Source organism: Heterodontus francisci, chromosome 9, assembly GCF_036365525.1.
Source record: "Heterodontus francisci isolate sHetFra1 chromosome 9, sHetFra1.hap1, whole genome shotgun sequence".
Classification (NCBI taxonomy): domain Eukaryota; kingdom Metazoa; phylum Chordata; class Chondrichthyes; order Heterodontiformes; family Heterodontidae; genus Heterodontus; species Heterodontus francisci.
In genome coordinates, this window is record NC_090379.1 from 112,363,389 (window position 1) to 112,390,816 (window position 27,428).

General features: G+C 50.4%; 1 protein-coding gene across 1 annotated transcript in view; it reads right to left on the reverse strand.

The window, feature by feature from the left end:
- Positions 1 to 536: 536 nt before the first annotated feature.
- Positions 537 to 27,428, reverse strand: part of exd1 (exonuclease 3'-5' domain containing 1) — a 93,533-nt gene continuing 66,641 nt past the window's right edge. The window contains 3 exon segments of the mRNA XM_068039701.1: positions 537 to 1,629; positions 12,906 to 13,097; positions 22,905 to 23,048. Of these exon segments, the coding sequence (XP_067895802.1) occupies positions 1,312 to 1,629; positions 12,906 to 13,097; positions 22,905 to 23,048 (654 nt within the window). The 3' untranslated portion in view covers positions 537 to 1,311.

Below are 27,428 nucleotides of genomic sequence, written 5' to 3' on the forward strand. Positions count from 1 at the left end.
ATCATACAAGCTATTACTGTTGTGCCAAGAAAAGTCTCCATCATAGAAACAGAAAGCAAAAGATGGATTGTTCAATCATAATTCCCTATTTGACAAGATGAATGATAAAAAATGTGATCCTTGCATTACATTTTTCCATCTCTTTCCTGCTCCTCTGCCCCAAATGGAGTGGTACCAAAGAAAATTACAGTCATAGAGTCATACAGTTATACAGCACAGAAACAGGCCCTTCGGCCTACCGTGTCTACTTGTCACGATCACAGGGTCTAGTGACTGTTAAGATTTTATTGAACAACACAACTGTACTCCGCACTTATTTGTTGTGTTGGACACAGCTTGCCTACTTGAATTCAAATGAATTAATACCATGTAGTCTGAAACTACCAATGGCTCTCTAACACTTGGGAGCCTGGGGACTCCAGAACCTTCAAAGAAGTTTGTAAACATCACTTCCTCAGTAACTCTTAAGAAAATACATTTTGGTTCATTAATGAAGAAATTATTTATTTAGGAAGACAGACAAACTTTGACACAGCTTCATAGGTCTGAATAAATAAAAAGCATAATAAAGTAACCATGTCAAATCAAAGAGCAACATTAAAAAATCTAATATCCTGGAAACGCAAGAGAAAATATAGTGATGCCATTGACAGACGTCTCATTGGTGCACAGTCATTCACTGGAGATGTACTGCTACTATTTCACACCTGTATTTTGTCCAAACGAACCACTCAAGTTATTCTTTTACATTGTTGTCTAGCTGAGGGAATATATTGGGGGGTGGCTGGGGGGGTGCGGTCTGGACTCCGGTCTCAGCCCCAGTTGACATTTAGGATAGTGGCAAAAGGTGGCTTGCTCTTTCTTTTCCCTCATAGTGAATGATGCAGCTGGCCTCCACTCAGCTCCCTTCTCACAACATGGCCCAATTGGGAACTCACTGTTTGGGAAATGCAAGGCCTATCACTTCATACTGCAGCACCAAGCCACTCAGCTACCTGAAGCTGCTATAAATTGAAGCAGGCTCCAGCCACAATGCAGCCCACAACGGCTTCTCAAAAGGTTCTCCTATCTTTCCAAAAAGTGGGATAGAAACTAATTTGAAAGATGTTGTCGCCAGAGCAGGTCTCTGTTTTGTCTGAAGACCTTGTGAGTCAGGCAGAAACAAGACCAGTTCCTTGGGACAGCAACAAGGAGTTGAAAAATGGTTGACCACCTCCACAATGTGAACATTTAGCTACCCCAGCTCTGGGATCACCTAATTGACTTCTCCACAAAATTGGTATTGGCAGCAAGCAATGCTTTTCGTCAGACTTAGAATGTTGAAAGGCTGACTTCCTCCAGGGGAGGACAAAGGTCTTCACCACAATCAGGGCTCGGTTCAAGCAACGGAATCTCTTCATTCTGCATTTCCAATACATGTTCCCTTGAAGATTCAGTAGCTTCAAGCTCCGGAATGTCATCTATGTTTATTACCTTTCCTTCCAGCACGGGTGTTTTCTCAGAAGGAGGGTACAGTCTTACCAGAAGGCCATTTTCATCCATTTTATAGTTTTTCAGAGCATCCCCTCTTCTCAGCCTCTGGATAATAGTTAACTCCTTCAATTCATATGGAAGCTCCATTGAGTAATTCTGGCAAGAAATAAAATGAATATTGTTACGACCAAGGCTGGAAGGGTGCACTGTCTTTCTCTAGTTACACTTCTCCACGGGTCACATCTATTTAAACGTTTTACCCAGTTACTGATACAGCCAATTATATACTTTATCTATATTAGTTTCAGAATAAAATCCACCAACCAGGTTTCTTTCATAAACAAATTAATTATAAAACAAGATTTCCTCAATAAAGATGCAAAGCTTATTAACACAGGTTGAAATATGAAAGATCCCTTCTAAATTAACCCAACACACATGCGCGCACACACACACTGGTTAAAAAAAATTTCCTCTGCAGAGATCTCTTTACAAAACAGACAAAAAAAATTTTGGCCTAACACTTGTTAATACTCGAAGAAGAAAATGATAAGATATGCAATGTTCTCCACTGGCTCTTTGGTCTGGCATACAGATACACATAGATGGCTGTCCCTGGGATCTTTTTGGAGCAGTTCTCTTCAGGAGACGTCGAGGATTAGTTTGACGGGCTTTTCAGAAGAAATGCCACATCAGTTTCTCTATTTTCCACACTAGATTCTCAAATTTCTGAGAGATGGAAAAGGATGGTGTCTTTTCTCTTAGCAGGCTTACCCCCAACTAACTCAAAACAATATCCAAAACAAAACCAACTTGACAACATAAATCCTGACATGTCACTTCTCCATAAACAACTCCCCTATTAACCAAGACTTCTGCTGTTTACTTAGCTTAAGACATGTGACTTCCAGTAAGGGTTTGTTTTTTTAATCAAAATCTCAAGTCCTTCCAGTGACCTTTTAAAAAATACAATGTTCAACATCTATGGAGTGTCTTCAGCCTTTCAAATTAATTCATTTCCACAATTTTTAAACACGAGTCCTCAAAAAATATTTTAAAAAGGGAGCACTTTCATAACAATATAAATGTGAATAATCTGCATGGACAACAGAAACTCTGAAATCAGAATCAAGTGACAGCAGGTAGGGAGACCTTCCACCACTAACCAGTCTGGCCCGTAACGTGACAGCAGTTTCACATTATGTGGAGGAATTACAATGCACTCTGGAATGGTCCAATAAGCCACTCAGTTGTCAAAAAAAAGGAACACACAAAAGGGGAGATCTGGCAGCCTGAAACAGGCATTCCTGAGGTACTCTGCACAATCAGCAGCAGAATTGTAGATCATCCCCCAAAATGTCATCTCATTGCCCGGCCTCCTCAGTCAACACAAGAAACAGGAGAAATGGGCCATTCGGCCCCTCTAGCCTGCTTCACCATTCAATAAGATTATGGCCTCAACTGCCTGCCTGCCCCCATAACATTTACTTGTAGATCAAAAATCTGTCAAACTCAGCCTTGAATATATTCAACAATCCAGCCTCCACTGCTCTTTTGGGTAGAGAATTTCCAAGATTAACAGCCCTCAGAAGAAATTCCTCCTCATCTCTGTCTTAAATGGGAAACCCCTTATTCTGAAACTGTGCCAGAGTTCTAGATTCCTCCACAAAGGGAAACATCCTCTCAGCATCTACCCTGTCAAGCCCCCTCAAAATCTTATCTTTCAATGTTATCACCTCTAATTCTTCTAAACGCCAATGAATACAAGACCAAGCTGCTGAGCCCTTCCTCATAAGCCAACCGCTTCACCCAGGAATCAGCCTAGTGAACTAACTCTGAACTGCCTCCAATGCAAGTGTATCTCTCCTTAAGGAAGGAGACCAAAATGGTACACAGTACTCTAGGTGTGGTCTCACCAACGCCCTGTTCAGTTGAGCAAGACTTCCCTACTTTTATACTCCATTCCCTTCGCAATAAAGGCGAACATTCCATTTGCCTTCCATGGACAGTAGTGACAGGTTAACATTTCAGGCACAACCCTTCATCAGAACCCCTGAAATGTTAATTGGTCACTTACCTCCTCAGATACCATGCCTAACTTGCTGAGTGCATTCAGCATTTTCTCTTTTCTTTCAGGTTCCAGAATGAACATGTGCCATTAAAAAGGAGAATGAGGACAGAAGTTTTTTCCGGTATAATGCAAAAATTAAACTTTTTCTTAAGTGTAATGATCACTACTCTAAGCGAGCCCTTGCTCGTATGAACCCTTCTTCCCCTCACCCTCTTATTTTTTCTTCAGTGTAGTACTGCAGTGCAGCTGCACTATCAAGGCGAATGAGAAAAAGACTTTAATTTATATAGCACCTTTTACAATATCCAGATCGCTTTACAGCCAATGAAGTACTTTTTGAAGTGTACTCATTGCTATAGTGCAGGAAATGAGACAGCCATTAGACACACAACTCCCACAAACAGCAATGTGATAATGACCGGATAATCTGTTTTTGTTATGTTGATTGCGGGATAAATATTGGCCAGGACACTGGAGATAACACACCTCTCTTCGAAATAGTGCTGTGGGATCTTGAACACCCACCTGAGCAAGCAGATGGGGCCTCGGTTTAATGTCTCATCTGAAAGATGGCCACTCCGACAGTGCAGCACCCCCTCATTCCCGCACTGGAGTGTCAGCTTTGATTTTTGTGCTCAAGCCCTCGAATGGAACTTGAACCCAGAATCTTGTGACTCAGAGGTGAGAGTGCTACCAACTGAGTTAATTCAATTTTTTTTGAGCAAAAGCTTGATGTGTACTATGAAGACAAAATTGCTGGGATATCCCAATTTTAAACAAAACCACTGGAATACGGTTCACTAACTAGCATTTCACCTCCATTCTTCTTACAGTCCTGCGGGAATGAGGATGACTTTCTTCCACTCCATGGTTGTGGGTCCTTAGGTGACTGAATAGTCCAATTCTGGATCCACACACTCCACCACAGGTGGGGCAGCTGGTGTTTGGCGAGGCAAGCGAATGGGATGCTTGAAATTCCGAATGATCTTTCCGCTGTTTGCACTTGGTCGCTGCCTGGGCATGTCGATGCTGTTTGAACTGGCTGGCACAGTCACTGATGTTTCTTCGCCATTTTGGGTGGTCTCGGGCAAGAGGTTCCCACGAATTGGTGGAGATATCATTTTTTCAGCGAGGCTTTAAGGACATCCTTGTAGCGTTTCCTCTGCCCTCCTGGTTGCCTCTTGCCGTGACCGAGCTCGGAGTAGAAAGCTTGTTTTGGGAGTCCTGTGTCAGGCATGTGAACGATGTGGCCCGCCCAACATAACTGACTAGCCATGACCAGTGTCTTGATACCAGGGATGTTGGTCTGAGAGAGGACACTGATATCGGAGTACCTGTCCCGCCACTGAATTTGCAGGATCTTGCAGAGACCCCGCTGGTGATCTCTCTCCAGGACTTGAGATGTCTGCTGTACAGTGTCCATGTTTCCGATGCATACAGGAAGGCAGATAACACTGCGGCCCTGTAGACCATGAGCTTGTGCCAGGTTTGAGGGCTTTGTCATCAAACACTCTTTTCCTCAAGCCACCGAAGGCTGCGCTAGCACACTGGAGGCGATGCTGAGTTTCATCGTCGATGTCTGCCCTTGCTAAGAGGAGGCTCCCAAGGTATGGGAAGTGATCCACATTTTTTTTAAAAATTCATTCATGGGATGTTTGCATCACTGGCCAGGCCAGCATTTATTGCCCATCCCTAAATGCCCTTGAGAAGGTGGTGGTGAGCTGCCTTCTTGAACCGCTGCAGTCCATTTGGGGTAGGTATACCCACAGTGCTGTTAGGAAGGGACTTCCAGGATTTTGACCCAGCGACAGTGAAGGAACGGTGATACAGTTCCAAGTTAGGATGGTGTGTGAATTGGAGGAGAACTTGCAGGTGGTGGTGTTCCCATGTATTTAGTTTAGTTTAGAGATACAGCACTGAAACAGGCCCTTCGGCCCACTGAGTCTGTGTCGACCATCAACCGCCCATTTATACTAATCCTACACGAATCCCATATACCTACCACATCCCCACCTATCCCTATATTTCCCTACCACCTACCTATACTAGGGGCAATTTATGATGGCCAATTTACCTACCAACCTGCAAGTCTTTTGGCTTGTGGGAGGAAACCGGAGCACCCGGAGAAAACCCACGCAGACACAGGGAGAACTTGCAAACTCCACACAGGCAGTACCCAGAATTGAACCCCGGTCGCTGGAGCTGTGAGGCTGCGGTGCTAACCACTGCGCCGGCCCTTGTCCTTCTAGTTGGTAGAGGTCGCCGGTTTGGAAGGTGCTGTCTAAGGAGCCTTGGTGCATTGCTGCAGTGCATCTTGTAGATGGTACACACTGCTGCCACTGTGCGTCGGTGGTGGAGGGAGTGAATGTTTGTAGATGGGGTGCCAATCCAGCGGGCTGCTTTGTCCTGGATGGTGTCGAGCTTCTTGAGTGTTGTTGAAGCTGCACCCATCCAGGCAAGTGGAGAGTATTCCATCACACTCCTGACTTGTGCCTTGTAGATAGTGGACAGGCTTTGGGGAGTCAGGAGGTGAGTTACTCGCCTCAGGATTCCTGGCCTCTGACCTGCTCTTGCAGCCACGGTATTTATATGGCTACTCCAGTTCAGTTTCTGGTCAATGGTAAGCTCTAGGATGTTGATACAGAGGGATTCAGCGATGGTAATGCCGTTGAATGTCAAGGGGAGATGGTTAGATTCTCTCTTGTTGGAGATGGTCATTGCCTGGCACTTGTGTGGCGCGAATGTTACTTGCCACTATCAGCTCAGCCTGGATATTGTCCAGGTCTTGCTGTATTTCTACACTGACTGCTTCAGTATCTGAGGAGTCACGAATGGTGCTGAACATTTAGATTTTAGATTTAGATATACAGCACTGAAACAGGCCCTTCGGCACACCGAGTCTGTGCCGACCATCAACCACCCATTTATACTAATCCTACACTAATCCCATATTCCTACCACATCCCCACCTGTCCCTATATTTCCCTACCACCTACCTATACTGGGGGCAATTTATAATGGCCAATTTTCCTACCAACCTGCAAGTCTTTTGGCTTGTGGGAGGAAACCGGAGCACCTGGAGAAAACCCACGCAGACACGGAGAACTTGCAAACTCCACACAGGCAGTACCCAGAATTGAACCCGGGTCGCTGGAGCTGTGAGGCTGCGGTGCTAACCACGCGCCACTGTGCCGCCCATTGTGCAATCAGCGAACATCCCCACTTCTGACCTTATGATTGAAGGAAGGTCATTGATGAAGCAGCTGAAGATGGTTGGGCCTAGGACACTACCCTGAGGAACTCCTGCAGTGATGTCCTGAAGCTCAGATAATTGATCTCCAACAACCACAACCATCTTCCTTTGCGCTAGGTATGACTCCAGCCAGTGGAGGGTTTTCCCCGATTCCCATTGACCTCAGTTTTGCTAGGGCTCCTTGATACCATACTCGGTCAAATGCTGCCTTGATGTCAAGGGCAGTCACTCTCACCTCACCTCTTGAATTCAGCTCTTTTGTCCATGTTTGAACCAAGGCTGTGATGAGGTCAGGAGCTGAGTGGCCCTGGCAAAACCCAAACTGAGCGTCACCGAGCAGGTTATTGCTAAGTGCCGCTTGATGGCACTGTTGATGACACCTTCCATCACTTTACTGATGATTGAGAGTAGGCTGATGGGACGGTAATTGGCCGGGGTTGGACTTGTCCTGCTTTTTGTGTACAGGACATACCTGGGCAATTTTCCACATTGCAGGATAGATGCCAGTGTTGTAGCTGTACTGGAACAGCTTGGCTAGCGGCGTAGCAAGTTCTGGATCACAGGTCTTCAGTACCATTGCCGGAATATTGTCAGGGCCCATAGCTTTTGCAGTATCCCGTGCCTTCAGTCGTTTCTTGATATCATGCGGAGTGAATCGAGTTGGCTGAAGTCTGGCATCTGTGATGCTGGGGACTTCAGGAGGAGGCCGAGATGGATCATCAACTCGGCACTTCTGGCTGAAGATTGATGCAAATGCTTCAGTCTTAACTTTCGCAGTGATGTGCTGGGTTCCCCCATCATTGAGGGTGGGGATATTTGTGGAGCCACCTCCTCTAGTTAGTTGTTTAATTGTCCACCACCATTCACGACTGGATGTGGCAGGACTGCAGGACTGCAGAGCTTAGATCTGAGCCGTTGATCACGGGATCGCTTAGCTCTGTCTATCGCATGCTGCTTACGCAGTTTGGCATGCAGATAGTCCTGTGTTGTTGCTTCACCAGGTTGACGCCTCATTTTGAGGTATGCCTGGTGCTGCTCCTGGCATGCCCTCCTGCACTCTTCATTGAACCAGGGTTGGTCTCCTGGCTTGATGGTAATGGTAGAGTGGGGGATATGCCGGGCCATGAGTTTACAGATTGTGGTCGAGTACAATTCTGCTGCTGCTGATGGCCCACAGCGCCTCATGGATGCCCAGTTTTGCATTGCTAGATCTGTTCGAAATCTATCCCATTTAGCACAGTGATAGTGCCACACAACACGATGGACGGTATCCTCAATGTGAAGGCGGAACTTCGTCTCCACAAGGACTGTGTGGTGGTCACTCCTATCAATACTATCATGGACAGAAGCATCTGCGGCAAGCAGATTGGTGAGGACGAGGTCAAGTATGTTTTTCCCTCGTGTTGGTTCCCCCACCACCTGCCGCAGACCCAGTCTAGCAGCTATGTCCTTTAGGACTCGGCCAGCTCGGTCAATAGTATTGCCACCGAGCCACTCTTGGTGATGGACATTGAAGTCCCCCACCCAGAGTACATTTTGTGCCCTTGCCACCCTTAGTGCTTCCTCCAAGTGGTGTTCAACATGGAAGAGTACCGAGTCATCAGCTGAAGGAAGGCAGTAGGTGGTAATCAGGAGGGTACCTTGCCCATGTTTGACCTGAAGCCATGAGACTTCATGGGGTCCGGAGTTGATGTTGAGGACTCCCAGGGCAACTCCCTCCCTACTGTATACCACTGTATCACTACCTCTGCTGGGTCTGTCCTGCCAGTGGGACAGGACATACCCAAGGATAGTGATGGCAGTGTCTGGGACGTTGTCTGTAAGGTATGATTCCGGGAGTATGACTATGTCAGGCTGTTGCTTGACTAGTCCGTGGGACAGCTCTCCCAACTTTGGTACAAGCCGCCAGATGTTACGAAGGAGGACTTTGTAGGGTCGACAGGGCTGGGTTTGCCGTTGTCATTTCCGGTGCCTAGGTCGATGCCGGGTGGTCCGTCCGGTTTCATTCCTTTTTATTGACTTCGTAGCGGTTAGGTACAACTGAGTGGCTTGCTCGGCCATTTCAGAGAGCATCTAAGAGTTAACCAAATTGCTGTGGGTCTGGAGTCACATGTAGGCCAGACCAGGTAAGGACAGCAGATTTCCTTCTCTAAAGGACATTAGTGAACCAGATGGGTTTTTCCAACAATCGACAATGGTTTCATGGGCATCATTAGACTAGTTTTTAATTCCAGATTTATTAATTAAATTCAAATTCCACCTTCTGCTGTGGTGGGATTCGAACCCATGTGCCCAGAGAAATACCCTGGGTCTCTGGGTTCCTAGTCCAGTGATAATACCACTACACCATCGCCTACCCTCATTTGTCCAGTGGTTCGCTGTGGATCTTGATAGTTGGGGTGGTGGGGGGAGGGGGGTGGGCAGTGTTGTGCTCCGGGAGCAGGCTGGTAGGGGATCTTTGTCTTCCGGATGTTTAGCTTAAGGCCCATTCTTTCATACGCCTCTGTGAATGCACGGCGAGGGTTTGAAGTTCTGTCTCAGTGTGCCTATACACAAGCATTGTCAGCATACTGCAGCTCGATGACAGAGGTTGGAGTGGCCTTGGTTCTTGACTGGAGGCGACGTAGGTTAAATAGTTTCCTGTTCATCCTGTAGAGCAGATCTACTCCGGCAGGGAGCTTCAAGATGAGGTGGAGTGTTGCAGCGAGGAAGATGCAAAAGAATGTTGGTGCGATGACGCAACCTTGCTTGACCCCAGTTTCCACTCGGATTGGGTCAGTGACAGGACCGTTGGCAAGGATTACAGCTTGCATGTTGCCGTGCAGCAGGCAGAGGATGGTGACGAATTACTCCGGGCAGCCAAGTTTGAGGTGGTTGTTCCACAATCCCTCCCCGTTGATCGAGTTGAAGGCCTTAGTGAGGTCAAAGTCAGCCATGTATAGAGGTTGCTGCTGCATTTTTCTTGGAGTTGTCTTGCTGTGAAGATCATGTCCACTGTGCCTCTTGGACGGAATCCACATTGTGATTCCAGTACGAGCTCTTCAGCCACAGGGAAGAGGCGGTTGAGAAGGACTCTTGCGAGCAAGGATACCCCTCTGCAGTTACCACAGTTGGTCTTGTCACCTTTTTTGAAGATGGTCACAATTACGGCTTCTTGGAGATCCCTTGGCATGCCCTCTTCCTTCCAGATGAGGGAGAGGAGACCATGTATTTGTGTCAAAAGTGCCTCTCCAACGTATTTTAGAATTTCAGCAGGAATCCCATCGACGCCAGTGGCCTTATTTTTTTAAGCTGTCAGATGGTCTTTTCAATCTCGTGTCGGGCTGGGGTTGTGCTGAGGTCGTGGCGAGGGTGCTCGCATCAAGGACTGAGTCACAACTGAAGATCTTCGAAGGGCTCCTTCCAATGAGCGCTGACTGCATCTCTGTCCTTGATTAGCGCCACTCCATTCTTTGCTCTCAGTAAGGTAGGTCTTTGGATACTTTGGCCAGAAATGGTCTTGACTGCGCTGAAGAAACCATGCATGTCGTGGCTGTCAGTGAGTTGCTGTACTTCCTGTGCTCTTTCAGCGCGCCAGTTGTTCTTTAGTTCACGGGTTTTTTGTTGAACCTCGGCCTTCTGCATACCTGCTTTATTCCCCCTCGAATTTTGGTGATACTTCCAGTTTGGAAATGCCTTGCACTTGCAATTTAGTAGCTCCTGGATCTCCTGGTTGTTCTCAAAGCAGTCTTGATGTTTCCTGGTTGAGAAACCAACAGTATCTTTGAAATGCTGATTATGGTAGCTTTGAGGGCAGACCAGGCAGTGTAGACATTCTATGGTTCCTGCTTGCTCAGCGTCGCCAAGTTGCTTGTAAGACACTGCCTGAGTAGGTCTTGCTTCGCAGAGTCCTTGATACCATCAACATTGATTTTCCTGCAGCAGTGCTTCTGCTGCCAATGCCATTTTTGGACTAGGTTTATGGAGATAGTAGCTTGGATTAGGAGATGGTTGGTCCAGCAGTCATCGGCTCCCATCATGGCACAGGTGATGTGAACATCCTTGCAGTCCTTTGCTCAGATGATGTAGTCAAGCAAATGCCAATGCCTGGTGTGAGGGTGCTGCCATGAGATCTCGTATTTGTCTCTCTGATGAAATAGGGTGCTCGTTATGATCAGGTCATGTTCAAGGAATTTCGTCAGAAGAAGGACCCGATTAGTGTTAGCCCTTCCAACAACGTCCTTGCCAATCACACCTTTCCAAATGTTTGTGTCCCTCCCAACTCTGGCATTGAAGTCTCTGAGGAGGATCAGCTTGTCTTTCTTGGGAACACGGGACAGCAAGCGATCAAGGCTGGAGTAGAATTCCTCTCTGGCCTCATCTGTTGCTTCACAAAGAAGCAGACACTAAACGCGCTGTTTCTGGGTTAGGGTGAGCCAGAGGGTCATGAGACAATCGCTTAATCCACAAAGGGGCTCACTGAGCCGGTCGGCTAGTTCATTTTTTATGGCAATGCCAACTCCGTGGAGTCGGCACTCTTCTTCTGGCTTACCTTTCCAGAAGGAGGTGCAAACACCAACTTGTTCCTTGAGCTGGCCTTCTCCTGCCCGCCATGTCTCACTCAGGGCAGCGATAGCAACCTTGTTGCGGCGGAGTTCTCGGCCGATGATAGTGGTGCGACATTCAGGTCTGTCGCTGCTGAGGTTGTCCACGAGAGTCCTGATATTCCAGGTCCCGAAGTTCAGTTTGAGGGGGTGGAAGATGCCTATGTGTGGGTTCTTTTAACATGGGGTGGCCAATTCACACCGACTACCACTTTGAGCAAAGCAAGGTCTTTGTCCAAAAGCAGGGATGGCCGAGATGTTTGGAGACCAGGCTCCACTACACGGACGGGGACTAATACATACACATGGCCAACATGTCCAGCTGGTGAGCCCGGATGTAGGTTGTGTGAACCTGTGTCAGGGTGTTCTTGAAGGGCTGAAAGCCTGCTCCAAGGGCTCCCCGGGACCCCTCATGGAGCTAGCAGGAATAGGCTGAAGCAGAAAACCACTACTTCAGTGCTGACTGGGAGAAAAACACAATAATAGTGCTGGTGATAAACATCCCAACCAGTTTGACAGGTTGACAAGAGAGGGGGTATGCATAAAACATGCGTAATTTAAGATTCCTATTTAACTGTGACCTTGAAAGACACACAGGCTAATTACTCATCAAGTGCCCACTTCAAGTATCTAGCTGGGGGTTGCTTGGCATGAAGAGTTAGAAACAAAGTGGCGAATGCTGGAAATTTAACAAAAATGGCTAGAAATAAACAGCAGGTCAAATATCAGAACACTGGATCACACCCACAACAATCAATCTACCTTTCTACTTCAAATGCTGATTAGCTTGCTGTGAATTTCCAGCACTTCCTATTACGGACACAATATCGATGGATATCATGCACTGAGAATGGCAGAGAACCAAGTAACCTTTATTACAGGTAATATGGCTTTTGAACTGTTTCCCAAAGCTTAGCTTAAAGTGGAGCCACTTTGATGTCAATTTAGTGTCTGCTTCTTTGTGAATTCAGGCATTTCAGAAATTCTGCAGAGCTGAGGTGTTTGCAGATGGCAGCTGGCCATTCTCTTTTACACTGTTGTATAGCTATGATGCCTAGCACCCACCAACCTTACCCCCACCACCCTCCAACCAGACTATGCCAAAGGGGGGGGGGGGGTTAAATACAGAGATAACCAGAAGTGTTGACAAATTACAGGAAGGACAAACTTGAAAGATATTGTTCTAGGGTAGTGGAACAGGGTGGCACCCCACCACCCTCACCCACTATTAGTTACATAACGTCCTACTTTCGTGTCAGATTCAGAGACAGTTTGCAACACAGTGGATTTCTACTTGTGCAGATAGAAGCCCCGGTCTGCTGCTGCTGCAGGGAGATGCTAACTGGAGTCAAGTACCTGCCTCTGGGGACTGGAACCAATTTGCCACTCATTCTTGAGCTGCTTGGACAATCCCAGTAGCCCATTTCAGCATGGCACAGGTTGCATGTGTCATGGGGAGACAAAGAGAGAAGAGGAAAACACATGAAGGAATCCAAAACATTTTCCTGATTCAAGCAATTCTTACCTCAGCAAACCCCAGGGTGATACAAGGCATATTTCTGTACATGCTCAGGTAGTTATCCACCTGAGTTGTGAAATCCAGCATTAACTTATCCATCAGAGTGGAGCGGAGTGAAAGTAGGTACATAACCTCCAATCCCGCTCTCTGCATCAAGCGTGTAGGGAGTGGACGGCAGGTCCACACCTTTGGGTTAACCTGCACACCAAAGACATGACGAAAGAAAAGATGAGTAATGAATTGTGACAACCACTGATTTTTTTTCAAAGCCGTTTCAATTTGGGCCCAAAGTGAAATAATTTACCTCTCCCCCGATTATCTTTCAGAGATTCCCCTTTACCTTCTGTGGTTATTATATTCCAATTCCACTAAACCGTTTACTGCACTGAGCATACTGTGCTGTCCCAATGGCAACAGTGCAGTAATCAGCAGGAATGGCTCTGGGACCAACATTAATTATGTACTCAGCCCACCCTCATGGACCATCCTCAGTTATTGCTGCAGGGGGCAAAACACCTGACAATAACATCCAACTACAATGTATAGGTACAGCCCTTCAGGAGATGAGTGAGAGACGAGGCGAGATTGGAGGCGTGAGAGACGAGGCGAGATTGGAGGCGTGAGAGACGAGGCGAGATTGGAGGCGTGAGAGACGAGGCGAGATTGGAGGCGTGAGAGACGAGGCGAGATTGGAGGCGTGAGAGACGAGGCGAGATTGGAGGCGTGAGAGACGAGGCGAGATTGGAGGCGTGAGAGACGAGGCGAGATTGGAGGCGTGAGAGACGAGGCGAGATTGGAGGCGTGAGAGACGAGGCGAGATTGGAGGCGTGAGAGACGAGGCGAGATTGGAGGCGTGAGAGACGAGGCGAGATTGGAGGCGTGAGAGACGAGGCGAGATTGGAGGCGTGAGAGACGAGGCGAGATTGGAGGCGTGAGAGACGAGGCGAGATTGGAGGCGTGAGAGACGAGGCGAGATTGGAGGCGTGAGAGACGAGGCGAGATTGGAGGCGTGAGAGACGAGGCGAGATTGGAGGCGTGAGAGACGAGGCGAGATTGGAGGCGTGAGAGACGAGGCGAGATTGGAGGCGTGAGAGACGAGGCGAGATTGGAGGCGTGAGAGACGAGGCGAGATTGGAGGCGTGAGAGACGAGGCGAGATTGGAGGCGTGAGAGACGAGGCGAGATTGGAGGCGTGAGAGACGAGGCGAGATTGGAGGCGTGAGAGACGAGGCGAGATTGGAGGCGTGAGAGACGAGGCGAGATTGGAGGCGTGAGAGACGAGGCGAGATTGGAGGCGTGAGAGACGAGGCGAGATTGGAGGCGTGAGAGACGAGGCGAGATTGGAGGCGTGAGAGACGAGGCGAGATTGGAGGCGTGAGAGACGAGGCGAGATTGGAGGCGTGAGAGACGAGGCGAGATTGGAGGCGTGAGAGACGAGGCGAGATTGGAGGCGTGAGAGACGAGGCGAGATTGGAGGCGTGAGAGACGAGGCGAGATTGGAGGCGTGAGAGACGAGGCGAGATTGGAGGCGTGAGAGACGAGGCGAGATTGGAGGCGTGAGAGACGAGGCGAGATTGGAGGCGTGAGAGACGAGGCGAGATTGGAGGCGTGAGAGACGAGGCGAGATTGGAGGCGTGAGAGACGAGGCGAGATTGGAGGCGTGAGAGACGAGGCGAGATTGGAGGCGTGAGAGACGAGGCGAGATTGGAGGCGTGAGAGACGAGGCGAGATTGGAGGCGTGAGAGACGAGGCGAGATTGGAGGCGTGAGAGACGAGGCGAGATTGGAGGCGTGAGAGACGAGGCGAGATTGGAGGCGTGAGAGACGAGGCGAGATTGGAGGCGTGAGAGACGAGGCGAGATTGGAGGCGTGAGAGACGAGGCGAGATTGGAGGCGTGAGAGACGAGGCGAGATTGGAGGCGTGAGAGACGAGGCGAGATTGGAGGCGTGAGAGACGAGGCGAGATTGGAGGCGTGAGAGACGAGGCGAGATTGGAGGCGTGAGAGACGAGGCGAGATTGGAGGCGTGAGAGACGAGGCGAGATTGGAGGCGTGAGAGACGAGGCGAGATTGGAGGCGTGAGAGACGAGGCGAGATTGGAGGCGTGAGAGACGAGGCGAGATTGGAGGCGTGAGAGACGAGGCGAGATTGGAGGCGTGAGAGACGAGGCGAGATTGGAGGCGTGAGAGACGAGGCGAGATTGGAGGCGTGAGAGACGAGGCGAGATTGGAGGCGTGAGAGACGAGGCGAGATTGGAGGCGTGAGAGACGAGGCGAGATTGGAGGCGTGAGAGACGAGGCGAGATTGGAGGCGTGAGAGACGAGGCGAGATTGGAGGCGTGAGAGACGAGGCGAGATTGGAGGCGTGAGAGACGAGGCGAGATTGGAGGCGTGAGAGACGAGGCGAGATTGGAGGCGTGAGAGACGAGGCGAGATTGGAGGCGTGAGAGACGAGGCGAGATTGGAGGCGTGAGAGACGAGGCGAGATTGGAGGCGTGAGAGACGAGGCGAGATTGGAGGCGTGAGAGACGAGGCGAGATTGGAGGCGTGAGAGACGAGGCGAGATTGGAGGCGTGAGAGACGAGGCGAGATTGGAGGCGTGAGAGACGAGGCGAGATTGGAGGCGTGAGAGACGAGGCGAGATTGGAGGCGTGAGAGACGAGGCGAGATTGGAGGCGTGAGAGACGAGGCGAGATTGGAGGCGTGAGAGACGAGGCGAGATTGGAGGCGTGAGAGACGAGGCGAGATTGGAGGCGTGAGAGACGAGGCGAGATTGGAGGCGTGAGAGACGAGGCGAGATTGGAGGCGTGAGAGACGAGGCGAGATTGGAGGCGTGAGAGACGAGGCGAGATTGGAGGCGTGAGAGACGAGGCGAGATTGGAGGCGTGAGAGACGAGGCGAGATTGGAGGCGTGAGAGACGAGGCGAGATTGGAGGCGTGAGAGACGAGGCGAGATTGGAGGCGTGAGAGACGAGGCGAGATTGGAGGCGTGAGAGACGAGGCGAGATTGGAGGCGTGAGAGACGAGGCGAGATTGGAGGCGTGAGAGACGAGGCGAGATTGGAGGCGTGAGAGACGAGGCGAGATTGGAGGCGTGAGAGACGAGGCGAGATTGGAGGCGTGAGAGACGAGGCGAGATTGGAGGCGTGAGAGACGAGGCGAGATTGGAGGCGTGAGAGACGAGGCGAGATTGGAGGCGTGAGAGACGAGGCGAGATTGGAGGCGTGAGAGACGAGGCGAGATTGGAGGCGTGAGAGACGAGGCGAGATTGGAGGCGTGAGAGACGAGGCGAGATTGGAGGCGTGAGAGACGAGGCGAGATTGGAGGCGTGAGAGACGAGGCGAGATTGGAGGCGTGAGAGACGAGGCGAGATTGGAGGCGTGAGAGACGAGGCGAGATTGGAGGCGTGAGAGACGAGGCGAGATTGGAGGCGTGAGAGACGAGGCGAGATTGGAGGCGTGAGAGACGAGGCGAGATTGGAGGCGTGAGAGACGAGGCGAGATTGGAGGCGTGAGAGACGAGGCGAGATTGGAGGCGTGAGAGACGAGGCGAGATTGGAGGCGTGAGAGACGAGGCGAGATTGGAGGCGTGAGAGACGAGGCGAGATTGGAGGCGTGAGAGACGAGGCGAGATTGGAGGCGTGAGAGACGAGGCGAGATTGGAGGCGTGAGAGACGAGGCGAGATTGGAGGCGTGAGAGACGAGGCGAGATTGGAGGCGTGAGAGACGAGGCGAGATTGGAGGCGTGAGAGACGAGGCGAGATTGGAGGCGTGAGAGACGAGGCGAGATTGGAGGCGTGAGAGACGAGGCGAGATTGGAGGCGTGAGAGACGAGGCGAGATTGGAGGCGTGAGAGACGAGGCGAGATTGGAGGCGTGAGAGACGAGGCGAGATTGGAGGCGTGAGAGACGAGGCGAGATTGGAGGCGTGAGAGACGAGGCGAGATTGGAGGCGTGAGAGACGAGGCGAGATTGGAGGCGTGAGAGACGAGGCGAGATTGGAGGCGTGAGAGACGAGGCGAGATTGGAGGCGTGAGAGACGAGGCGAGATTGGAGGCGTGAGAGACGAGGCGAGATTGGAGGCGTGAGAGACGAGGCGAGATTGGAGGCGTGAGAGACGAGGCGAGATTGGAGGCGTGAGAGACGAGGCGAGATTGGAGGCGTGAGAGACGAGGCGAGATTGGAGGCGTGAGAGACGAGGCGAGATTGGAGGCGTGAGAGACGAGGCGAGATTGGAGGCGTGAGAGACGAGGCGAGATTGGAGGCGTGAGAGACGAGGCGAGATTGGAGGCGTGAGAGACGAGGCGAGATTGGAGGCGTGAGAGACGAGGCGAGATTGGAGGCGTGAGAGACGAGGCGAGATTGGAGGCGTGAGAGACGAGGCGAGATTGGAGGCGTGAGAGACGAGGCGAGATTGGAGGCGTGAGAGACGAGGCGAGATTGGAGGCGTGAGAGACGAGGCGAGATTGGAGGCGTGAGAGACGAGGCGAGATTGGAGGCGTGAGAGACGAGGCGAGATTGGAGGCGTGAGAGACGAGGCGAGATTGGAGGCGTGAGAGACGAGGCGAGATTGGAGGCGTGAGAGACGAGGCGAGATTGGAGGCGTGAGAGACGAGGCGAGATTGGAGGCGTGAGAGACGAGGCGAGATTGGAGGCGTGAGAGACGAGGCGAGATTGGAGGCGTGAGAGACGAGGCGAGATTGGAGGCGTGAGAGACGAGGCGAGATTGGAGGCGTGAGAGACGAGGCGAGATTGGAGGCGTGAGAGACGAGGCGAGATTGGAGGCGTGAGAGACGAGGCGAGATTGGAGGCGTGAGAGACGAGGCGAGATTGGAGGCGTGAGAGACGAGGCGAGATTGGAGGCGTGAGAGACGAGGCGAGATTGGAGGCGTGAGAGACGAGGCGAGATTGGAGGCGTGAGAGACGAGGCGAGATTGGAGGCGTGAGAGACGAGGCGAGATTGGAGGCGTGAGAGACGAGGCGAGATTGGAGGCGTGAGAGACGAGGCGAGATTGGAGGAGAGGCGATTGGGCGTGAGAGACGAGGCGAGATTGGAGGCGTGAGAGACGAGGCGAGATTGGAGGCGTGAGAGACGAGGCGAGATTGGAGGCGTGAGAGACGAGGCGAGATTGGAGGCGTGAGAGACGAGGCGAGATTGGAGGCGTGAGAGACGAGGCGAGATTGGAGGCGTGAGAGACGAGGCGAGATTGGAGGCGTGAGAGACGAGGCGAGATTGGAGGCGTGAGAGACGAGGCGAGATTGGAGGCGTGAGAGACGAGGCGAGATTGGAGGCGTGAGAGACGAGGCGAGATTGGAGGCGTGAGAGACGAGGCGAGATTGGAGGCGTGAGAGACGAGGCGAGATTGGAGGCGTGAGAGACGAGGCGAGATTGGAGGCGTGAGAGACGAGGCGAGATTGGAGGCGTGAGAGACGAGGCGAGATTGGAGGCGTGAGAGACGAGGCGAGATTGGAGGCGTGAGAGACGAGGCGAGATTGGAGGCGTGAGAGACGAGGCGAGATTGGAGGCGTGAGAGACGAGGCGAGATTGGAGGCGTGAGAGACGAGGCGAGATTGGAGGCGCGAGAGACGAGGCGAGATTGGAGGCGCGAGAGACGAGGCGAGATTGGAGGCGCGAGAGACGAGGCGAGATTGGAGGCGCGAGAGACGAGGCGAGATTGGAGGCGCGAGAGACGAGGCGAGATTGGAGGCGCGAGAGACGAGGCGAGATTGGAGGCGCGAGAGACGAGGCGAGATTGGAGGCGCGAGAGACGAGGCGAGATTGGAGGCGCGAGAGACGAGGCGAGATTGGAGGCGCGAGAGACGAGGCGAGATTGGAGGCGCGAGAGACGAGGCGAGATTGGAGGCGCGAGAGACGAGGCGAGATTGGAGGCGCGAGAGACGAGGCGAGATTGGAGGCGCGAGAGACGAGGCGAGATTGGAGGCGCGAGAGACGAGGCGAGATTGGAGGCGCGAGAGACGAGGCGAGATTGGAGGCGCGAGAGACGAGGCGAGATTGGAGGCGCGAGAGACGAGGCGAGATTGGAGGCGCGAGAGACGAGGCGAGATTGGAGGCGCGAGAGACGAGGCGAGATTGGAGGCGCGAGAGACGAGGCGAGATTGGAGGCGCGAGAGACGAGGCGAGATTGGAGGCGCGAGAGACGAGGCGAGATTGGAGGCGCGAGAGACGAGGCGAGATTGGAGGCGCGAGAGACGAGGCGAGATTGGAGGCGCGAGAGACGAGGCGAGATTGGAGGCGTGAGAGACGAGGCGAGATTGGAGGCGTGAGAGACGAGGCGAGATTGGAGGCGTGAGAGACGAGGCGAGATTGGAGGCGTGAGAGACGAGGCGAGATTGGAGGCGTGAGAGACGAGGCGAGATTGGAGGCGTGAGAGACGAGGCGAGATTGGAGGCGTGAGAGACGAGGCGAGATTGGAGGCGTGAGAGACGAGGCGAGATTGGAGGCGTGAGAGACGAGGCGAGATTGGAGGCGTGAGAGACGAGGCGAGATTGGAGGCGTGAGAGACGAGGCGAGATTGGAGGCGTGAGAGACGAGGCGAGATTGGAGGCGTGAGAGACGAGGCGAGATTGGAGGCGTGAGAGACGAGGCGAGATTGGAGGCGTGAGAGACGAGGCGAGATTGGAGGCGTGAGAGACGAGGCGAGATTGGAGGCGTGAGAGACGAGGCGAGATTGGAGGCGTGAGAGACGAGGCGAGATTGGAGGCGTGAGAGACGAGGCGAGATTGGAGGCGTGAGAGACGAGGCGAGATTGGAGGCGTGAGAGACGAGGCGAGATTGGAGGCGTGAGAGACGAGGCGAGATTGGAGGCGTGAGAGACGAGGCGAGATTGGAGGCGTGAGAGACGAGGCGAGATTGGAGGCGTGAGAGACGAGGCGAGATTGGAGGCGTGAGAGACGAGGCGAGATTGGAGGCGTGAGAGACGAGGCGAGATTGGAGGCGTGAGAGACGAGGCGAGATTGGAGGCGTGAGAGACGAGGCGAGATTGGAGGCGTGAGAGACGAGGCGAGATTGGAGGCGTGAGAGACGAGGCGAGATTGGAGGCGTGAGAGACGAGGCGAGATTGGAGGCGTGAGAGACGAGGCGAGATTGGAGGCGTGAGAGACGAGGCGAGATTGGAGGCGTGAGAGACGAGGCGAGATTGGAGGCGTGAGAGACGAGGCGAGATTGGAGGCGTGAGAGACGAGGCGAGATTGGAGGCGTGAGAGACGAGGCGAGATTGGAGGCGTGAGAGACGAGGCGAGATTGGAGGCGTGAGAGACGAGGCGAGATTGGAGGCGTGAGAGACGAGGCGAGATTGGAGGCGTGAGAGACGAGGCGAGATTGGAGGCGTGAGAGACGAGGCGAGATTGGAGGCGTGAGAGACGAGGCGAGATTGGAGGCGTGAGAGACGAGGCGAGATTGGAGGCGTGAGAGACGAGGCGAGATTGGAGGCGTGAGAGACGAGGCGAGATTGGAGGCGTGAGAGACGAGGCGAGATTGGAGGCGTGAGAGACGAGGCGAGATTGGAGGCGTGAGAGACGAGGCGAGATTGGAGGCGTGAGAGACGAGGCGAGATTGGAGGCGTGAGAGACGAGGCGAGATTGGAGGCGTGAGAGACGAGGCGAGATTGGAGGCGTGAGAGACGAGGCGAGATTGGAGGCGTGAGAGACGAGGCGAGATTGGAGGCGTGAGAGACGAGGCGAGATTGGAGGCGTGAGAGACGAGGCGAGATTGGAGGCGTGAGAGACGAGGCGAGATTGGAGGCGTGAGAGACGAGGCGAGATTGGAGGCGTGAGAGACGAGGCGAGATTGGAGGCGTGAGAGACGAGGCGAGATTGGAGGCGTGAGAGACGAGGCGAGATTGGAGGCGTGAGAGACGAGGCGAGATTGGAGGCGTGAGAGACGAGGCGAGATTGGAGGCGTGAGAGACGAGGCGAGATTGGAGGCGTGAGAGACGAGGCGAGATTGGAGGCGTGAGAGACGAGGCGAGATTGGAGGCGTGAGAGACGAGGCGAGATTGGAGGCGTGAGAGACGAGGCGAGATTGGAGGCGTGAGAGACGAGGCGAGATTGGAGGCGTGAGAGACGAGGCGAGATTGGAGGCGTGAGAGACGAGGCGAGATTGGAGGCGTGAGAGACGAGGCGAGATTGGAGGCGTGAGAGACGAGGCGAGATTGGAGGCGTGAGAGACGAGGCGAGATTGGAGGCGTGAGAGACGAGGCGAGATTGGAGGCGTGAGAGACGAGGCGAGATTGGAGGCGTGAGAGACGAGGCGAGATTGGAGGCGTGAGAGACGAGGCGAGATTGGAGGCGTGAGAGACGAGGCGAGATTGGAGGCGTGAGAGACGAGGCGAGATTGGAGGCGTGAGAGAAGAGGCGAGATTGGAGGCGTGAGAGAAGAGGCGAGATTGGAGGCGTGAGAGAAGAGGCGAGATTGGAGGCGTGAGAGAAGAGGCGAGACTGGAGGCGTGAGAGAAGAGGCGAGACTGGAGGCGTGAGAGAAGAGGCGAGACTGGAGGCGTGAGAGAAGAGGCGAGACTGGAGGCGTGAGAGAAGAGGCGAGACTGGAGGCGTGTGAGAAGAGGCGAGACTGGAGGCGTGTGAGAAGAGGCGAGACTGGAGGCGTGTGAGAAGAGGCGAGACTGGAGGCGTGTGAGAAGAGGCGAGACTGGAGGCGTGTGAGAAGAGGCGAGACTGGAGGCGTGTGAGAAGAGGCGAGACTGGAGGCGTGTGAGAAGAGGCGAGACTGGAGGCGTGTGAGAAGAGGCGAGACTGGAGGCGTGTGAGAAGAGGCGAGACTGGAGGCGTGTGAGAAGAGGCGAGACTGGAGGCGTGTGAGAAGAGGCGAGATTGGAGGCGTGTGAGAAGAGGCGAGATTGGAGGCGTGTGAGAAGAGGCGAGATTGGAGGCGTGTGAGAGAGAGAATGGGCAGGATGGACCAAATGGTCTCCTTTTGGACTAAAACTCTGTATATTTAACATTTGTTTTTCTCACTCGCCTCGACTGCTCAAGAGTTCCCTAGAATTCCCACAGACACCTCTAAACTTTAAGAGCTTGGGAGAGGAAAGTTGCCCAACTTGCATTGTTCTGGATCTCTCACTGCTGTTAGTTTAGCGTCTTCAGGGTTTCTATCTTGAAATGAGGCCAGCTACATGGTTTTATTGAGGGACTATTGAATAAAGACTGGCTATAGTGGCGAAAGAGCAAAAGGAAAACTTAGATAAAATCAATCACAGAATTTTGGTATAAAATGCAACATATGAAAGTATAATGTTCTTTCAAAATGCCCAACAGATGTCTACGTTGTGATGAAGGTAAAACAAAATCTAATTTTCTCCAGAATAGCATCTGGACACCAATTCATGTGCCACTTGTGATGGAATGGCAGTTTCAAAACACAAGTAAATTATGAAAATTAAGATAAAATGTCAAGTGACAAGAGTAGTTTCTAACAGATTTCTCTTTACAAACACTTCTTTAGCACCAAATACTGAGAACCCACACTTGTCATTTCTTGCTTTTCTTACAAGAAAGAGAGCAGATGAGCTAGAGAAGCTCCTTGTAGTAAAGGTTAAAGGGAAAGTTAAATAAATTATGAGAATTTTGATAGTTTCTCTTATTTACTCTGTTTCTCCTGGCAGGTGGGTCAGCAAACAGCACAGAGATTTAAAATAATTGTGAAGTACCAGAGGGCAGAGAAGCATTTCTTTTGTGCAGTGAGTTGTTGTGACCTGGAATGCACTGCCTGAAAGGGAAGCAGATTCAATAGCAACTTTCAAAAGGGAATTGGATAAATACTGGAAAAGGAAAAATGTGCAGGGCATTAGGACTAACTGGATAGCGCTTTCAAAGATCAGAACAGGCATGGTGATCTGAGCAGCCTCCTTCTGTGTTGGAAGAAGCGACGTTTCTAACAATCCATCAGCTGGGCACTGAAATGTAGATGATTATATTCAGCAATACACAGACACCCTGTGACAGCATTATACACTCCATTCAAGCTGTTGCCAAATACCTTGACTGCACGTGCACTGTGCTGCAGGAACAGGACTTTTGTTGGGGGAAGGCAGAGGTGACGGACCAGGCTTTCTTCCAACGTACTGACACAGCTGGGAAGAAGGCCTCCTGCTTCTAATGAGAACTGCAGAACATCTGCAACCTGCAGATTACAAAACAAAAATCCAGTGTACAGATACATTTAAAGAGAGGCTAGAAAAGCATGAGGAGGAAGGGAATAAAGAGTTTGCTGATAGAGCTGTCTGAGGAAGGATGGAAGGAGGACTGACTGGAGCATAAATGCTGCCATGGACAGGTTGGGTTCAATGGCCTGTTTCTGTGCCATATATTCTATGCATCAGAGTACAATGAAGGGTTTGTTTCATGTGTAGGATGCACTGAACAGTCAGTCATCAGACAGAATCAGTACAGAACTTAAAAAACCAAGCTCTGGGGCTGTGGTGGAAAGGAGGAGAAATTTTGAGGGCGAAGAGGCATAATCTGTACACAGTCCAACCTGTCAATTAAGGTGAGAAAGAAAGGAAGAGCCATTTCAATCGTAGCATTACACCAATTAATTATTGGGGTGGTGAGTTGGGAAGTATCCCTGACAATAACACAGGAATCAAAGACCAGAAAGCTGAGTAACCACCATACAGAACCTCAAAAGGATAAATTACTACACAGCTCATACAAATTTTAATTCTCCGTTACACTTGCTTCAATAACTGCACTATCTACATCAAAGTTTCTGAAATGCCCTCCTCTGTTGATTTAAGTTTCGCTCCAAAATGGTCAACAGAATCCCAGGCACTGCCAATTCTATTTTTCAGGTGTCTGTACTCAATTTCTCCCGTTCTTCTCAATAGGAATCCCCTTGTCCTCACCTTCCAGCCTCCACATGAGGTCATATCCACTAAGTAATTCAATCACCAAGCATAATGGTTAACATTTGAGTTGCGGATTGGATCGCAGTGCTGGTGGCGGATTGAAGGGGGTTGGAAAAGAACCTTGTGGTGTTTTTATTTCCAGACTAGATTTCATTTCAAACCTGCATTTGCAGGTTCTCTCTTTTTCCCCATTGCTCCCATTTTTTACCTCTATGCTTACATGGGCCTCTTGTCTTGACTTTTCATCCCCTTCCCTATTTGTGCACTCTATTAAAAGAACCACTCTTTCACTGCCTCATTAAGCAGCTCTTATAACATTCAACAATTTTATATTCAGCAGTTTGCAAGTCATTCAACCCATTATGTCTGTATATGATCACAGTATATGTCCTTTGTCTACCCATTTTCTTCCTGCTTCTTTCCCAAGCTTACCAAGATCATAAGATCATAAGAACTAGGAGCAGGAATAGGCCGTCCGGCCCCTCGAGCCTGCTCCGCCATTCAATAAGATCATGGCTGATCTTTTCGTGGACTCAGATCCACTTACCCGCGCTCTCACCGTATCCCTTAATTCCTTTATTGTTCAAAAAGATATCTACCTTAGCTTTAAAAACGTTTACTGAAGAAGTGTCAACTACTTCACTGGGCAAGGAATTCCATAGATTAACAACCCTCTGGGTGAAGAAGTTCCTTCTTAATTCAGTCCTAAATCTGCTCCCTCTAATCTTGAGGCTATGCCCTCGTCCTAGCTTCAGCTGCCAGTGGAAACATCCTCTCTACTTGTATCTTATCTATTCCCTTCATAATTTTATATGTTTCTATAAGATCCCCCCTCATTCTTCTGAATTCCAATGAATATAATCCCAATCTACTCAGTCTCTCCTCATAAACCAACCCCCTCAACTCCGGAATCAACCTAGTGAACCTCCTCTGCACCCTCTCCAGTGCCAGTACATCCTTTCTCAAGTAAGGAGACCAAAACTGCACACAGTACTCAAGGTGCGGCCTCACCAGTACCTTATACAGCTGCAACATAACCTCTCTGCTTTTAAACTCAATCCCTTTAGCAATGAAGGACAATATTCCATTTGCCTTCCTAATTACTTGCTGTACCTGCAGACCAACCTTCTGCGATTCATGCACAAGGACACCTAGGTCCCTCTGCATAGCAGCATGCTGCAACTTTTTACCATTCAAGTAATAATCCTTTTTACTGTTACTCCTACCGAAATGAATGACTTCACATTTATTAACATTGTATTCCATCTGCCAGACCTTTGCCCACTCACTCAATGTATCTATGTTCCTCTGCAAAGTTTCACAGTCATCTGCACACTTTGCTCTGCCACTCATCTTAGTGTCATCTGCAAACTTTGACACCCTACACGTGGTCCCCAACTCCAAATCATCTATATAAATTGTAAATAATTGCGGTCCCAACACCGATCCCTGAGGCACACCACTACTGACTGATTGCCAACCAGAATAGCACATATTTATCCCCACTCTCTGCTTCCTGTTAGTCAACCAATCCTCTAACCATGCTAATACTTTACCCCTGACGCCATGCATCCTTATCTTATGCAGCAGCCTCTTGTGCGGCACCTTGTCGAAGGCCTTTTGGAAATCTAGGTACACCACATCCACTGGGTCCTCATTGTCCACCTTGCTCGTAATGTCATCATAGAATTCCAAAAGATTTGTCAAGCATGACCTGCCCTTCATGAACCCATGCTGCGTCTGTCCAACGGGACAATTTCTATTGAGATGCCCTGCTATTTCTTCCTTGATAATAGACTCAAGCATCTTCCCCATTACAGAGGTTAAGCTAACCGGTCTATAATTCCCCACCTTTTGTCTACCTCCCTTTTTAAACAGTGGCGTCACATCTGCTGTTTTACAATCTGCTGGGACTACCCCAGAGTCCAGCGAATTTTGGAAAATTACCGCAAGTGCACCTGCTATTTCTCCCGCCGTCTCTTTTAGTACCCTGGGATGCATTCCATCAGGGCCAGGAGACTTATCAATCCTTAGCTCCATTAGCTTGCCCAACACTACCTCTTCCGTAATAATGATTGTTTCCAGGTCCTCACCTACGTTCGTCTCTTTGTCAATTACTGGCATGGTATTAATGTCCTCCACTGTGAAGACCGATACAAAATACCTGTTCAATGCCTCGGCCATTTCATCATATCCCATAACTAAATTCCCATTCTCATCCTACTTTAGCTATTCTTTTCCGTTTTATATATTTATAGAAACTTTTGCTATCTGTCTTTATATTCTGTGCTAGTTTTTTCTCATGTTCCATCTTACTTTTCTTTATAGCTCTTTTTGCGGCTTTCTGTTGACCTTTAAAGTTTTCCCAATCTTCTAGTTTCATGCTGTTTTTGGCCACTTTGTATGCCTTCTCTTTCAATTTGATAGCCTCCCTTATTTCCTTAGACACCCATGGCAGATTACCCCTTTTCTTCCAGTCCTTCCTTTTCACTGGAATATACTTTTGCTGAGCACTTTGAAAAATTGCTTTGAAAGTCCTCCACTGCTAGTCAACTGTCCCACCATAAAATCTTTGTTTCCAGTCTACTTTAGCCAAGTCCTCCCTCATTCTATTGTAGTCCCCCTTGTTCAAGCGCAGGACCTTGATATTGGATTTTATCTTCACACTCTCCATCTGTATTCTAAATTCAACCATACTGTGATCACTCCTTCCAAGAGGATCCCTAACTATGAGGTCATTAATTATTCCTGTCTCATTACACAGTACTAGATCTAGGATCGCTTGCTCCCTCGTCGGTTCCATTACATACTGTTCAAGAAAACTATCACGGATACACTCAACGAACTCCTCCTCAAGGCTACCCTGACTGAGCTGGTTCGACCACTCTACATGTAGATTAAAATCCCCCATGATAATTGCCGTACCATTTTTACAGGCATTAGTTATTTCTTTGTTTATTGCCCGCCCCAATGTGATATTATTTGGTGGCCTATAGACTACGCCTATCAATGACTTTTTCTTCTTCGAGTTTCTAATTTCCACCCAAATGGATTCAACCTCATTCTCCATAGACCCTATATCATCTCTCAGCACCGCCCTGATGTCGTCCTTGAATATCAGAACTACACCACCTCCCTTACCTTCCTGTCTGACCTTCCGAATAGTCTGGTACCCCTGGATATTTAACTCCCAGTCGTGACCAACCTGTAACCATGTCTCCGTAATGGCTACCAAATCATATTTATTCGCGATGATTTGTGCCGTTAACTCATCAACCTTGTTACGAATGCTACGAGCATTCAGGTAAAGTGCCTTTATGCTAGCTTTGTTACCGGCATGATTTCCAACATCTCTAATAATAACTCCTGAGTTATCCTTCCTTTCTGCTTCTTTCATAGTCTGCCTTGAACTTAAACCCTCCTGCATACGTTAACCTGCTGCTTACCTTTTTATTTACCATCATACTCCCTGTCGTTTTCCCTTTCCCTTCCCCCCAACTCACTTGTTTAAAGTCCTAGAGACCACCCTATTTATCCGTTTCGCTAGAACACTGGTTCCAGATCGGTTCAGGTGGAGACCGTCCCATCGGTACAGATCCCCCCGGTTCCAAAACTGATGCCAATGCCCCATGAAATGGAACTCCTCTTTCCCA